This window comes from Diaphorina citri, unplaced genomic scaffold (assembly GCF_000475195.1).
Source record: "Diaphorina citri unplaced genomic scaffold, Diaci psyllid genome assembly version 1.1 scaffold330, whole genome shotgun sequence".
NCBI classification, from domain to species: Eukaryota; Metazoa; Arthropoda; class Insecta; order Hemiptera; family Psyllidae; genus Diaphorina; species Diaphorina citri.
Window position 1 is genome coordinate 73,385 of NW_007377765.1, and position 15,557 is coordinate 88,941.

At 33.4% G+C, this 15,557-nt stretch overlaps 3 protein-coding genes and 1 long non-coding RNA gene across 4 annotated transcripts; all 4 read left to right on the forward strand.

The window, feature by feature from the left end:
• Positions 1 to 154: 154 nt before the first annotated feature.
• Positions 155 to 1,781, forward strand: LOC113466774 (zinc finger X-chromosomal protein-like). The gene has a single exon (XM_026822460.1). It carries the CDS (start codon positions 1,151 to 1,153, stop codon positions 1,763 to 1,765), a length of 615 nt encoding a protein of 204 aa, XP_026678261.1. The 5' UTR covers positions 155 to 1,150; the 3' UTR covers positions 1,766 to 1,781.
• A 2,055-nt stretch (positions 1,782 to 3,836) lies between these two features.
• LOC108252195 (Kruppel-like factor 18) lies at positions 3,837 to 4,535 on the forward strand. The gene has a single exon (XM_017443410.2). The coding sequence runs from the start codon at positions 4,086 to 4,088 to the stop codon at positions 4,386 to 4,388; it is 303 nt and encodes a 100-aa protein (XP_017298899.1). The 5' UTR covers positions 3,837 to 4,085; the 3' UTR covers positions 4,389 to 4,535.
• A 15-nt stretch (positions 4,536 to 4,550) lies between these two features.
• Positions 4,551 to 13,959, forward strand: LOC108252190 (zinc finger protein Xfin-like). The gene is made up of 6 exons (XM_026822444.1): positions 4,551 to 5,568; positions 5,792 to 5,886; positions 7,821 to 7,829; positions 10,611 to 10,760; positions 12,066 to 12,384; positions 13,184 to 13,959. The coding sequence occupies exons 1-6, from the start codon at positions 5,430 to 5,432 to the stop codon at positions 13,546 to 13,548; spliced, it is 1,077 nt and encodes a 358-aa protein (XP_026678245.1). The 5' UTR covers positions 4,551 to 5,429; the 3' UTR covers positions 13,549 to 13,959.
• LOC113466779 lies at positions 8,512 to 9,106 on the forward strand. The gene is made up of 2 exons (XR_003391073.1): positions 8,512 to 8,583; positions 8,662 to 9,106. It is a non-coding gene; the product is annotated as an uncharacterized LOC113466779 (long non-coding RNA).
• Positions 13,960 to 15,557: the final 1,598 nt, after the last annotated feature.

Below are 15,557 nucleotides of genomic sequence, written 5' to 3' on the forward strand. Positions count from 1 at the left end.
TGTCAAAGAATAGTTACGCTAGTCAATATAATGTCTAGTTCCTACTCGCATAAGACTCTGAGTCAGCACTGGAAATTTGTGCCACAATTTATAAATTTTTTTTTTTTTTTTAATATTTTTTTTTTTTTTTTTTTTTTTTTTTTTTTTTTTTTGTGGATTCGCCCAGTTAATGCTCAATTTTTCATGTCCAAATAGGTACCATAGAATATTTTATTTCAAACTTGTTAACATTTTGTCAACTAGCTTGATAGTTATGTTACGTCTCCAGAGGACATTATTCTGTTCATCGTAAATGATTCGTTCATTTTACGAGTATGTATATTGAACTTAGTTAAACCAGTTCTGGGTTCCATATGAAAAATTCGCATTTTGCATTTCACTCTTCGCAAAAGTTGAAACCGAAATTAAATAATAAAGTCCTAAAGCATTATAGGGAATAGTTGCTGTGACGTCAAAATATTGTGGAAATGTAAAATGCAGTTTTAAATTTGGTTTAAAACGCAGCCCTGATATTAAAATGTGACCCAACCACCCAACTGATAAATGACAATATTAAATTACATTAAAAGTCGAACTGATGATATTTGGGTTTAATCATCAGTTGTAAAGGTAAATTAAGCAAATCGTTGATCAAAGAAAGGGGTCCACATTTTTATTATTGTTACGTAGGTAAGGTAAACCGTTCTTTAAAGATGTTATTTTTTCCTGTAAAAACAGTTTAAATTAAAGCTCCTTAAATTTAATAAAGACATTGTACTTTTTCCATTTACAAAATTAATAGATTTGACTTGTTTACGATACATATGTATGTACAATTGTACATATTTTCATTACATTCTCATATAATTATAGATATGGCTATTTCGCCAGTTACGGTATCGTTGTGTGTTGGTGAGATAAATAATAATGAATGACTGACTGAAATGCGTAAAACAAACCCAATGTTTTTATTCCCCTCACGTTTATTATTATGTATTATCAGCAATGAACCAAGTGTGTAAAAACGCCACTAACTTATTCCATTTAATTCTAAATTAAATTAATTGATAAATTTTTATTTCCAGGTAGTTTCTTGATACAAAAAGATGATTTGAACATAAATACTGAGAACAATGGTAATCAAAATGTTTCTGGTTATAAATGTGAATTTATGGACAAAATTGACAACATTGAAAGTAAGATTGATATAGAAGGGTTCATTCTACAAGCACGAAAAGAAGAGAAAACTATAAGCGAATCAAAGCACACAATTCACGATATCGCTTTTGAAGACGTGAACCGAGATGCTTTTTTGAATGAAGTTGATAATGATAAGTCATACTACGAAATCAGTGTGGTACAATTTGAAAACAACACAGAAGAGAAAAAAAATGGGAGTAAGGAAAAAAGACACCTGACTGTAATGTGTAAATATTGTAACAATTTCTCTTCCAATGAAATGCCGAAAATATTACAACATTGTCGAATATGCCCAAACGAAGCTATTTCATCTAAAATCCGAAAGTTGGTGTGCATAGTTTGTTCTTATTCGTCAACTCAAACAGGCAATATGAAGAAGCATCTGAGAATTCATTTAGGTGCAAAATGTTATTCTTGTCACTTTTGTTCATATAGCACCACCCACGGAAATGCATTAGAAATTCATCTTAGAAATCATACTGGCGAGAAACCATTTAAATGTCTGTTTTGTGCATTTTCGTCGTCAAGTTTAGCCGGACTTTCTTACCATAAAAATAAAAAACACATTTCAAGTTCCAAAAGGTGATTTGTAGTGCCATGTACGTAACGAGTTTTTTCTTCTTAAAAAAAAAAAAAAAAAAAAAAAAAAAAAAAAAAAAAAAAAAAAAATATAGTTGACGTCAGATTAAATTCCAGTAAAAATAAATTACGTTCTGATTTGAATTTTCAAGGGGAAAAGTTGGACAGACCTAACATTTATATTTCGTTCTATTGCAGAATTTTTAAAGTGTGAATACTGTGATGGGATAGTGTCAACTGATCTCAATGATCTTTTATATCACTGCAAATCATGTGAATACGTCACTAGGCCGGATGCTTCACACCGCTATGTTTGTTACACATGCGAGTATCACACACATGACAGCAGTAAAATGAAAAGACATCTGAGAATTCATGCAAGGAAAAAACCTTTTAAATGTGTTTATTGTATTTATAGTACCAAGACCAAAGGTAGTTTGAAATTGCATTTGCAACTGAAGCATAAAATTTTGAGTAATGCAGTTTGAATTTTTTGTTGCTTATTTTGAAACATATGGGGTCAAACTCTACTTTTTCATAATTATGTTTTGTTTTCCTCAATTTGTATTTATCCTAAAGAGAACAATCTTTCGGTTCTACTTCTATCACTTTTATCTAGTTATGTTTTCAAAACAATTAGTTGAAAATGCTCTAGTCACAAACCAAAGCATCATTGACAAATTTATTGTTTCCTTCTATTTTTGTCCAATGGTTTATATTTTTATTTATTATTATTTATTTTTTTATTTATTTTTTCTTGTTCGACTAAGTTTTATGTTAATCTCTTTTTTTGCTGATCTCGTGTTTATTATTTATTTAAAGTCATGCCTTTTTACATTCCAAATTATATTGATATTTTTATACTCCAAAGAATTTTCAATTGTTTTATTTAATAATCAAGTCTTCTGTATTTTAAACCAACTGTTAGGAATATAAAATATTGTTGTTGTATTGTTTTCAGTTATGACTTGCAAATGGTGTTTATCTTCAATAATCAACGATACCAATAATCTACTTTACCATTGCAAAATATGTGTTGCACCATCAAGACCTGACCATTCATTCCGGTATGTCTGTTTTGCATGTGGATATCACACAATTGTTTCTGTGAACATGAAAAGTCACATCAGAACCCATACGGGAGAGAAACCATTTATATGTTCATTCTGTAATTACAGTAGCACACAGAGAAGTGCTGTTTCTACTCACATCAAAATCAAACACAGTGGAATGAAAACAAAATCGTAAAGTAGAAAAAAGCAATGCTAATTGTTAATAAAGTGTTACTTTGGTTTTTTGAAGCTTCAATCGTTCAGAAAATCTAAAATCACTCTAGTGCCAGCGTCCACGACACGGTGGTTATGGTTACCCTTCTTCAAATACATGAGTTCAAGGTGTAAAGTGTTCTAAAGTATAAATTGTTTATCACATGTTCCATAACCTCTATTCGTAAACAAAAATAACCTGAATTTGAAGTGGCACTTACTTGCGATTTAAAATATTTCTTGGCTATAATATTTGTTGTTGTTTTATCCCATTAAAAAAAAAATACTTTATTTTATATACAGCTAACAGTCATACTATCGCAAAAATAAAGATAAATATATTTATTTTTATAATGACAGGACACCTGATTATATCCTCCTAGATAAAGTAACATAGTGCTCGTATCAAATTTTCATTTCTTTCAGAATTTCAATGCAAGAGTTGCAAGGCTATTCTTCATTCAGATAACGAAAAGCTGTTGGCACATACCCAAAATTGTCAATACATGTTACGCACATCTTACGCTCACAAATATGTTTGCTTTTCATGTGATTATAACTCCCTTCTACGAGAAAGCATGAGAAAGCACATTCGAAGACATACGGGTGCTAAACCGTTCAAGTGCTCCATTTGCTCATACTGTACAACACAAAATAGCGCTTTGAAAACTCATATAATGATTAAACATAGTTAATTAAATTCTACCCATGGTCTAAAGGGGGGACTATAACAGGGAGTATACCAGCCTGAATTTCCCTTGCTAAAGAAATAGCAAAGGTTGAGAGGGAAGGGCATCCACTCGTAAACAATCGAATAGTACCTAGGTATAGGTATCTGGATGGGTGACCGTCTCGTCTGAACGTACTGCGGGCCATTTTGGGATGCGCCCAGCCTCGTGAGCACACATGTAGATGAAATGTGGAGAGACCCAAGAAATATTAATAATAATAAATTATTCTTTTACTATAGTCAAGTACCTATTATTATTTTAATCACCTAGTACTCAGCAAAATACCCTTTTCTTACATTTTTTGTTCTTTTACAAATTCTCAGAAACCATCATGTGCCAGTACTGTCTATGCAACATCAACAAAGTTACTGAAGAAATATTGAAACATACGAAGTCTTGCGAGTATCCCAGACCTGATGTATCCTTCAATCATATATGTTTTACTTGTGATTATCATACTTATATGAGTGAAAGCATGAGAAGACATATACGAAAGCATTTGGGCGAAAAACCATTTGTATGTCAATATTGTCTCCTGACATTTTCACGCAAGGATCGTCTGAATTCTCATGTAAAAGTGAAACATCACATTTATAAGTCCAATCTTAGTGGAATATCAATAGTAAAGAAATGATTCATAATTATGTAACTAATGTTTGAAAGTTTTTACTTTGTATGATAAAAATATTCAATAAGTACATAAGTATATGTATCTAGGTTTTAAAACTTTGAACTGTTGCCAAAGAAATATTTATCCTAGTCAATATAATGTCTAGTCCTGTTCGTATTGTACTCTAGTTAGGGCTGATTGAGAGGCTGACGAAAAACGCCGACCCCGTCTGTACACGGGAAAAGGTGAAGAAAAAGAAAAAGAATTAAATTCTACCCATGAGGCTTAAGCCTATTTTACTTTTTCTGGTGGTTTTGGAGAGGGTTGGATCCAAATATTACTACATAGCTCTGGCTTTTTCACCAGTGTAAATTAGAAGCGTAAATATCAAATCTCATGATACCTGTTGTATTGAATACCTACATAAAGGGAGAAAAACTTCTTCTTTTCCAACCTTGGGTAACACTAGACCCAAATTATTTTTCTTCTTCACATTAATTAAATATGATTTGAATCGATATTGCAGATGTGTTTTGTTCATATTGTGGTTTACCCTTGCAGTCATTTACTGAAAATTTACTCCAACATTCAAAAATATGCTGTGATATGAACAGACCTGATTGCTCTTATAGATATGTGTGCTTCACTTGTGCCTATCACACCTATAACTGCAGTGCCATGAGAACACATTGGAGTTAAACCTTATAAATGTGTTGCCTGTTCTTATAGTACGACCCAAAAGAGTGCGTTGACGAAACATGTTAAAATAAAGCATCAGCGAGAAAATTTATATTTAATTCGACGCGTCGCTTTGTGACAAATGTTTCTTAAATCGTTTCGAAATGGTTATTCCATACAATGAAGTTGTTAGGTAATATAACTAAATAATATAATTTCGTTTCAGACGAATCGTTAATTGCTTGCACACATTGCGAAGAAGAAATAAATTCCTCAACAGAAAAAGCGTTGGAACATTGCAAACTTTGCCCGTCTGTACGTCGTCAGAACAAAGATTACAGATACGTATGCTTCAGCTGTTCATACCATTCGTACTATAGTACCAAAATGAGGCGTCACATAAGATCTCACACGGGAGAGAAACCATTCGATTGCCCTTATTGTAACTATTCTAGTAACGAAAAAACCACCGTTCATAAACACATCCGAAGAAAACACAACATGCTTGTTACGCGAATCAAATCAGGTAAGTTTAAAAAAACAAAAGGGGCAATAATTAAATAGGTACTATATTTTCACAAAAGAGGAATACAGCTGCAACTTCAAAGTTTAAATATTTCAATATACAGGGTGATTTTTTTTTAAGGAGCCACTGGGACTCGAACCCCAGCCCCCCTTATTAGTCCAATATTCTTTCTACCTCTGATAATAACTAAGTAAAACGCACGTTTGCTTTTTTTTTGTTTCAGACAATCCATGGGATAGAAATATTGTCAAAATTGAAGAGATAAAAACAGGGAAAGCATTAAAAGTTGTACGACTTAAAGACAATAGTGGTGAAATTTGAGATTGAGATGTACAATAAATCGACGTAATTGGAGCAAGTACCTACACATTTACACAATGTCGATGTACTCGTATATGGTTCATCACAGCGCAGCGTACTAACATTTTATCTGCGTTTCTTAAACTGTTGTATAAATAAATTATAAAATATTTCATCTATTGCCTTCAAATTTCCATTACATTAAAAAAAGGGGGGGTATCTTTTTTAACGAAATTTCTGTGTGCAGTGTCCAATATAATAAAAATATGTACTAGGGCACCTGAGATTTATTTGTAGTGTATTATACCTATTGAGTACCTATATAGTAAACGGGACCGAGTGAGCTTAAGTTTAAATCTCGACTTTTTTTATGATCAATACAGTTTAGTTACTATATCTGGTTGTTTTTTCTTTTTTTTTCTTCTTTTTTTTAATGCATTTTGAACTCAATGACCCGATCGAGTCCATGGGCCTAGAAACTCCAGTAGATATCCTTTCCGATTGAGTTCTAGACTGTCTAGAGAACACTGAAGATTAAATGATGTAAATAATTTGCAATTCATACAACATCATAATGTTTGAAATATTTTTTTCTCATTACAATATTTTTTTCATTTTTCAAAAAAAAAATTTCAGAATGCATTCACTGTTCATCTACCTTTAAGTCCGTCCACAGAAGATCTGTCAAACATTGTAAATCTTGTCCTGTCCCGACTAGATTGAGCAAACTTTTCAACTACATGTGTTTGCGTGTAACTATCACTCTTACTATCGTGACCGGATGCGACCGCCAATGTTCGCAATCATATTGGTGATAAACCATTATAAATGTAACTATTGTTCGTATCGGAGCAACGAAACAGTACCATCATAAAACATATTCGCCGAAAGCACAAAATGTACCTTGCTAAGGCTACGTTGAGTATTATTAAGGGTTTAATGGTGGTACTACCTAACGAATCAAATGGGACATTTCACTCAAGTAGTCAAGCAGATGTTTTGATGATTGTTTTTTTTGTTTTTTTTTTTTTTGCTTCCAGTTTCATGTTTTTCATTGTACAAATAATATTTTAAAAGTCACTGAAGATTTAGTCCATCACGCCCAATATTGCCATGCTGTGAAGAGACCAGTGGGTCAGTTTAAATATTGTTGTTTTCGTTGCAGCTATCACACACAGCACCGTCCCAACATGCGTAGGCACATTATGAAACATATTGGTGACAAACCATTTTCTTGTATATATTGTTCATATAATAGTACTGAAAAAGTTCGCATAGTTAAACATATAAGTGTTGTGCATAAGGTTGTCAATTTTCCTTGATGTTATGGAGATCTTTTTGTAATTTTCATCATTTGTGTTGGTTCAATTTAAACTAGAGACACAGGTTCTGACGGGATATCAGTACTGAAAAAGTTCGCATAGTTAAACATATAAGTGTTGTGCATAAGGTTGCCAAATTTCCTTGATGTTATGGAGATCTTTTTGTAATTTTCATCATTTGTGTTGGTTCAATTTAAACTAGAGACACAGGTTCTGACGGGATATGAAATAAACTAAAATTGTCCATCAATGCTTGATTGAGGAAAGTAAAAATAAAAAATTACTTTTGACTGTACATTGTTTAGAATTGTGGATTTTTTTTTCTTCTTTTTTTTTATATTCTCTTCTCATCCATCAGGGAACTTAAATTTACTGTCTCCGTTAAAATTACATATTCGCGCATCTTCTTTTTTTTTATATTCTCTTCTCATCCATCAGGGAACTTAAATTTACTGTCTCCGTTAAAATTACATATTCGCGCACCTCCCGCCACATTTGGTTTATTCTAAAGCTAAACCCTAAACTTCATAGGTACATATTCGGCATGTAGACACATCCGTTATACACGGCGTTTTTGTGGAGCCCTCCATTCCCTTCAAATAAATTTTCATGGTGATTTCTTTTTTTCAGATCAGCAATGTAAGTACTGTTCTTTGTTTCTCAATAGTGACAGTGAATATTTGTTGAGCCATTGCATGTTTTGCCCTCTTATGCCGCGATCCACTATAGTACTGTTCTTTGTTTCTCAATAGTGACAGTGAATATTTGTTGAGCCATTGCATGTTTTGCCCTCTTATGCCGCGATCCACTATAAACAACAGGTTCATGTGTTATACATGTACCTATTGCACGGCCGACAAATACGACGTCATATCCGAATACACACGGGCGAGAAACCATTCCAATGTCCGTTTTGTCCGTATAGGAGTAACCAGAAAAATGCTGTAACTAATCATGTAAAAATAAAACATTAGACAAGTGAAGATTTAATTAAACTTAGATCTGGTGCATTTTTAATAAATTAAACTTAGATCTGGTGCATTTTTACTCGTCTAGAAAATTTACTTTTTCTGTACATTGCTTAGACTCGTGAAACTTTTAGTTTTTCCTTGTTATAATTATATGTAGGTATGTTATTATTGAATCAAATAATTATGATGTTAGAAAGTACTCCCCCGTTTTGACTTTCTAGGAATAATTGGGTATATTAAAGTCACCAATTATTAGAACAGTTTGGTTTTTGAATTGTGAAGCTACATTCTCAAAGCATTTATTTAGAGCTTCAAGAGACATATGGTTAACAGGAGGTGGTAGGTATCTAGGTGGATCTTGGTAGAAGCTTTGTTTGAATGAGTTAATACCTTTTCACCAACTTTTCTAATAGAGTAGGTAGGTAGGTACGTATTGGATCTTGGTAGAAGCTTTGTTTGAATGAGTTAATACCTTTTCACCAACTTTTCTAATAGAGTAGGTAGGTAGGTACGTATAATTTATAACTTCATCTATGAACCGTGAGAATTCCTATTTTCTTTAGCATTGTGCTATCACCTGTGAATGAAATAAAGCACGTTCTTTATTAACACCTACTACATTCTAATACACCTGGGCAAAAGACTACTAACAAATATAAGTACTAACAATAATACATTTTGGTGAAAAGATTTATCAAAAAATCTACTAATTGAATATGACATTTTTTCCCATAAAAGCTTGATTTAAAAACCCCAACAGCTATGGTGCGTGGTGCGTTGCTAAGCGAAAAAGACTTATTCCATAAAATCATTAATTTTGATTAGAATTGTTTCGTATGAATTTCATCACGAAGTAGGTACTTTGCTTAGAATTTCGCTCTTTTTTATTTCTATTACTGTAATGAGAAAATATTGCAATCGGTTCAGATTTGAAATATCGGAAAATGTTTTTTTTTTTTTTTTTTTTTTTTTTTTTTAGTGAGAGATAGACGGAAGTCTTGATACGGTTGTATTGTGATACCCAAAAGTTTACTCAGAAGAACACGGCAAAACTTCCTCCGTATCAAGTGTAAATTTACGAAAGAGAGGCACCAGTGAGGAGTCTCGCTGAGAGTACAACAGTGCGCGCAACACACTCTTTATACTTCCCCATGTGTGTCCACATGACACTGAAGACAGGCTATCGGCATGGACTGTCAAGCGAATGCTTACACCTTTCGCCACGTATTATCAGGCTGACCATTTGTTACGACTGTCTCTTAACTGTTATCAACCAGTCACCTACTTTTAAAGTACATAAACCTACTCGTCCGACTTTTTTCTAGTTCCCTTTATGTTCACTATTATGTATCTTTCCATTATTTAAAGTTGGCTGTAATGAAAACTAGTTACAAGTTACGATAAGTGGAGGAAAGAAATAGGTGAGAAGGCTTAGCTTTAAAAGAGATTTCTAATAATTAAATAACCAACGGGAGTTTTATCTAATAACTGGCAAACAACTTGCTTGCGGAGACCATGTCCAGCGTCACGCCAATAAGTATGTGCACCTTTTTTTGGGAGTGCCTACGCAAACAGTACAAGATCAGGAGCTATTTTCGAATGTTTTACTATGGCCGAAAAATTAGTTTTTTCGGCAAATTATTGTACTTAGAATGAGTACACTTTTACATTATTGCAACCATTCCGATGTAAATTTTCTCGCTCCCCCAATACATTTCTATAGAACACAAAATGACAGGCCGCAGGCGAAATTTTTTTCGAGAAAATTTTAGTAGCTCCTTCAAGGTTGCATATTTTTTTTACTGACCAAAGTCTTTTTCTCGTTTTATAGGCTTTGAAATATTCCCAAAACTTTTTCATGAAGAGACAAAATTTCAGCGCCGCAGGCGAAATTTTTGAGAGATTATATGTTGCCCCTTCATGGTTGCATACTTTTTTAATTGAAATCTTTCTTTGTCTTTTTTTAGGCTTTGAAAAATTCCCTGACTTTTTTCGATTTTTGGCACTTTTTCGTAAAATTCCCTGACTTTTCCCTGACTTTTCCAGTCTCCATGAAATTCCCTGACTTTTCCCGGTTTTCTCGGTTTTCCAGTCTGCCCCCGTATGTATGAAATCTAAAGATAAACTTAAGTTTAACTTAAGACGAACAATGTTGCCAATTTCATGTCATTTCTTGAGATAACTGGCTAGATTTCATGAAATTTGGCAAGATTTTCAACTTAAGTTAAACTTAAGTTTATCTTTAGATTTCATACATACGGGGGTAATTCATTAATTTTTATTAGCTTTGACTTTCTATTTCATTAGGTGTTATGAACGAGATGTATTCTCACGTTAATCTTGATTTATTTTTTCATTAATTTTTATTAGCTTTGACTTTCTATTTCATTAGGTGTTATGAACGAGATGTATTCTCACGTTAATCTTGATTTATTTTAATTTCCAATAGATTTTACCCTCGTTTGTCAATTTTGTCAGAGCCTTCTATGGGGAGGTGAAAAGCGTATCCTGTATCACTGCAAATCTTGCACTTGGACGCACCGCCCTGACGCCACCCATCGCTATGTTTGTGTATGCTGTCCTTATCATACCGGTGATCGTAAGAACATGATTATGCATATTCGGAGACACACAGGTCAAAAACCATATCAGTGCAACTATTGCTCTTACAAGGCTATTCAGAAGTCCAATCTAAAAAGACACACGAAAATAAAACACGACCTCGGTTGATTTAAGATTTCGGTAAAAGAAGGGGACTTATGCTTTCTTGTGGAATAAGTTTTACAGCAAAGAACATTATTGATTATTTTACCGAAAAAAAGGGGGGAATGCAATACTGAACAATAGTTTGAGAAAAAAAAAAGAGCGTTCCTCTAATTTTGCCAGTCAGTGTAGTATTTGAAGGATGTGTTTTACAGGAGACGAGAGGTTTCCATTTATTTTTGTTTAATATTTGAAACTTTTTATTTTCTGTGTGTGCAATGAAAACGCCTCGCCTCTAGTTCAAATGGAGAGCACTTGCGTGATCCTGTTTAAAATTGATACATTCAATTTTACATATTTTGATTTGACATACCTACATTTCTTGACTGCTTTATTTAACAGTAAGGGAGGAATGGGAACTTTAGACTTCACTTACTGTTCATATGGAGTTTCACAGAGTTACTGAATCTTCAAAAGATTAAATGCTTTACAGTGGCGTAGCGTGGTCTAAAGTCAAGTGTAAGGCGTGTAGGGCACTAATTTCCATCACCATGCACATTACTACATAAGCCATGCACATGCTTCTTCATAAATATATAAAGTCAATATTTAAGGGTATTTGAGTAAATTTTGAGTGTATGGCCGCCATACACGCCCTACATGGACGCTACGCCACTGATGCTTTATCTACCAAACTTGATCTCGTTCACTTAGAACCATTTAATCACCTATCGTGCTTTTTAATATTTATAATATGTACCTACTCGTATTTCAATAAATTCAAGTAGTTCTGTTGACACATTGGATTCTACATACCAACATTTTTTGTTTCTTTGCTAACAATATTACTAATATCACTACATATGTAAATAATCAACTACTAATATCATATACAGAGTATTTTAAAAAAGGATTTTCGAAAAACACTAAAACACAGTTTCACAATATATTCAAGGTTAAACATTTTCTACTGGGTTTCATTTTATCAACATGAATCCCCAACTTTTAACTTACCATGAGAAAAACCTTAAAAGATACAGTAGTTTGGTAAAAGTTTGAGGTTAATCCCATAATCCTATCGAGAGATATCGCGTTTTTCGAATTGAAGTCCGCCATGTTATTTCTCTGATAGGGGAAGTACCAAAAATAAGTAAAGCATTCTGAAAGATGATTTGGACTTGGAATAGTCATTTTCATTTAAATTCTGTCCTGTGCGCTCACCCAGATTTTGTATTTTCCTCTCCTCACAGACATACTCTCTTGCATTCATTGTCAGACCATCATCTTGAACGAAGAATCTCGCATTATGAATCATAGCAAAACTTGTCCCGAGGTACCCCGGCCAGATTTGTCTTTCCGCTACTGCTGCTATGCGTGTTTCTACCACTCGCTGTACAACTCAGACATGAAACGTCATATTCGGAAGCACACCGGACGGAAACCATATAAATGCCCATGCTGTGATTACCGTGCGACGACCAATGCGGGTCTCAAGAGTCACGTTGGCGCAAGACATTGCTGAGGTTTAATATTACTCTTAACTGTATATATATATAAAAATCCTTCTTTCCTTCTGTTTCGTAAATAATTTTTAAAAAGAAACTTTGAACAAATTTTAAATAATAACACCTAAAAACCTATATATAAAAATCCTTCTTTCCTTCTGTTTCGTAAATAATTTTTAAAAAGAAACTTTGAACAAATTTTAAATAATAACACCTAAAAATTTTCAAAACTTCTTTTTGTTTCTATCAGACAATATTGACATACCGGTAAAAACTCTGATTCAAGAAGTGGTATTATTCTTACCAAGAAATCACCATAGTTGGTTGTTGATGTTTTTCAACAACAACCAAGGACGATTTTTAGTCCGTCCTTCCTTTATTATTACAATAGTAATAAAAAGGTATAAGGGACGGACTATTGTATTCGCTTCGGTGTCGTCTAAATTATTTTTTTTTAATAATAGCGTGTTTATTTTGAGAGAAATGAAATATTAGGTACCTATTTAGTTTAAATTTTGAACAAGATATTATGTTACGTTACACTACTGCAAATGAATATTAATAAACCATAGCACATGAGCATTTCTTTTTCTTTGGTTTTATTTATACAATATACATACTAAATACAATATATAAGTGCATTTTTATTATTTATTTATCTAATTTAATTTTGTCTTGTACTCTTAGATTTGAGTTCAATTCAACCTTCTCAGAACAGAGTTTTGAAACATATTTTTCATGTTTAAATAAGACTAACTGTCGTTGTACTGTTTTATTATTATTAAATATTTAAAAATGATAATAATAATTTGAGCTACTGATCTCCTAATACATACTTTTATTTCAGACTGTAAAATGTTCTACAGATGTTGTCATTGCAATATTTTAATCAAGAGATCCGAATATAAGCTCCTCAGACACTGCGAAAAATGTCCTGATGTAGAGAGACCCGATTCCAAGTTCAAATATGTATGCTTCATTTGCAGTTATCACACGTATCAGAAAAATCATATGCGGATACACTTGAGGAAGCATACGGGAAAGAAACCTCACGTGTGCGATATGTGTGATTACAAGACAAGCAAGTCATCTGACCTAAAGAGACATTATATGCGTATGCACACAGTAAAAATAGAAATACTCGAGCTTGATAGCCTGAGTCTCAGCTCGAGTGGGTAAAATCGACTTGGAGTTTTTTACTTTCTATTATTTTTGCCAGCTTTGGACCACATAAAGAACTATTCTACTATTTGGTCCTCTTTTCTTTTCCGCTATGTTGTTTAGTATAAGAATATTTCTTGACTTTTTTTTATCTTCAGATTACGTTCAATACCAACATTGTCAGCAACTTCTAGAAATATTGGAAGAATATATCTTGGACCATTGTAAAGAATGTAGTCGAGTGACACGCCCGGATATATCATATAAATATGTATGTTCTTGGTTATGCGATTACCACACCTATAAGCTAGACAATATGAGAAAGCACATAAGAATACATACAGGAGTCAAACCATTTAAATGCCTTAATTGTTCCCAGAATTTTGCTCAACAGGGAAAATTAAAATTTCACCTTAGAATGAAACATCACTACATTTAACAGGAAACATTTTCTGAAAAATGTTCGAATGTCTTTATCTAGGAAGGAAGGAATTCTTAATTGTGTTCGCCTAATTAAATGTTTGTCACAAATATCATTCCCCTATAGACCAGTTGCTCTGTCTTGGCTAAGGTTTCAAAGAGCAGAAAAAATGTTTTACGACTTCTAGATCCCGAGTAAATCAATTTAAAAATACCGGTAAATCTTAAACTCTGACGTCACGGCATACGCTCCCGTATGCGATGACGTCACATGAACTGTCCCGAGCACCCTTGCAGGCAACTCATTAAACTCGTTTATTAGTTACATTAGTAATATTGTTATTATTTTCAGTATACTCCTGCATTCACTGTAAGGAGCGACTACTCGCTAATATCCCTGAGCTTCTAAAACATTGCCAATCTTGTGAGTTTGTTGACCGGAAAGATCCTTACAACTACCGATTTGTATGCTTCCTTTGCTGTTACCACACGCTTGTTCGAACTAATATACAGACACATGTACTGTGCCATCTTGGAGTGAATCCCTATTCTTGTCCATTCTGTTCGTATTCATCAAAAAGAAAAGATCGGCTTGATTTTCACGTTAAATCAAAACACTAACTTTATCAACTGTAGTATAATTTTATTTATCAACAGTATTGCCAAAATGAAATATTTTTCATTTGAACTTTGTATCTACATGATTATTTTATTCTACACGTATCTAAGCTAAACCCCATGTCGAAACATTATGGTATTTAAAGGTGGATACAATTATACAGGCTATCAAGCTTGCACATTGGAAGCGTAGGTAGACGTGTGACGTAGGCGCCTGCAAAACCAAACCAATGAAAATGATAGAAAGAGACCCTCAATAGACTCTGCCTGCATATATCATTTTCATAGGTTTGCATTAGACAACGCGCTGCTGAAAGTCGCGCGTTTACGCGTGCAGTGTGAGACCAGTCTTGTTTCTTTCAAGGCCACAAGCCACAATGCAAGCCAGTCTTGACAGCATGATCATTTGATCATTCAGCATTTGAAGGCTTGATAAAGCATGCTGTACTTTAAGCCTGATCGTCTGTAGTTACCTTAAAGTATCTCTAAAATATGAAGTAGGTGTATGTATTATCACTATTTTCGATTGATTTTCAGACTGTACAACATGTCAATATTGTCAGGCACTTTTGCAAAATGGTGTTGAAGATATTTTAACTCATTCTCGAACGTGTGAGTATGTTGCAAGATCAGATGTGACTTATAATTTTGTGTGTGTTACTTGTACATACCACACTTCCCATTGTTCCCATATGCGATATCATATTAGAAAACACACTGGAGATAAACCTTATAAATGTACTTATTGTGGTCATAGCACTGCTAGAAAAGAAAGCTTGAATGTTCATGTAAAGCTCAAACATACATAAATAAATGTATACCTTTTTTTTATCATACCATTACGAAGTTTCAAATGGCCCTCACGTTACCTGTGTCACCCTCTTTATTTGAAAGTCACATAGTTTTTGATTAAGGTTGTGGTTACATACTCTGGGTTAGGCTTGGGTATGCTTGCGCCGCTTGTGCAAAATGATGGGTATTTATTATGT

What these genes read in the sequence shown, in the direction of transcription:
- LOC108252195 (XM_017443410.2), top strand. Translation starts at nt 4,086, where the DNA reads ATGTGCCAGTACTGTCTATGCAACATCAACAAAGTTACTGAAGAAATA.
- LOC113466774 (XM_026822460.1), top strand. Translation starts at nt 1,151, where the DNA reads ATGGACAAAATTGACAACATTGAAAGTAAGATTGATATAGAAGGGTTC.
- LOC108252190 (XM_026822444.1), top strand. Translation starts at nt 5,430, where the DNA reads ATGAGGCGTCACATAAGATCTCACACGGGAGAGAAACCATTCGATTGC. An exon ending in TGTTACGCGAATCAAATCAG is followed by an intron (nt 5,569 to 5,791) that starts GTAAGTTTAAAA and finishes TTTTTGTTTCAG; the next exon opens with ACAATCCATGGGATAGAAAT. An exon ending in TCCTTATCATACCGGTGATC is followed by an intron (nt 10,761 to 12,065) that starts GTAAGAACATGA and finishes ATTTTCATTTAA; the next exon opens with ATTCTGTCCTGTGCGCTCAC.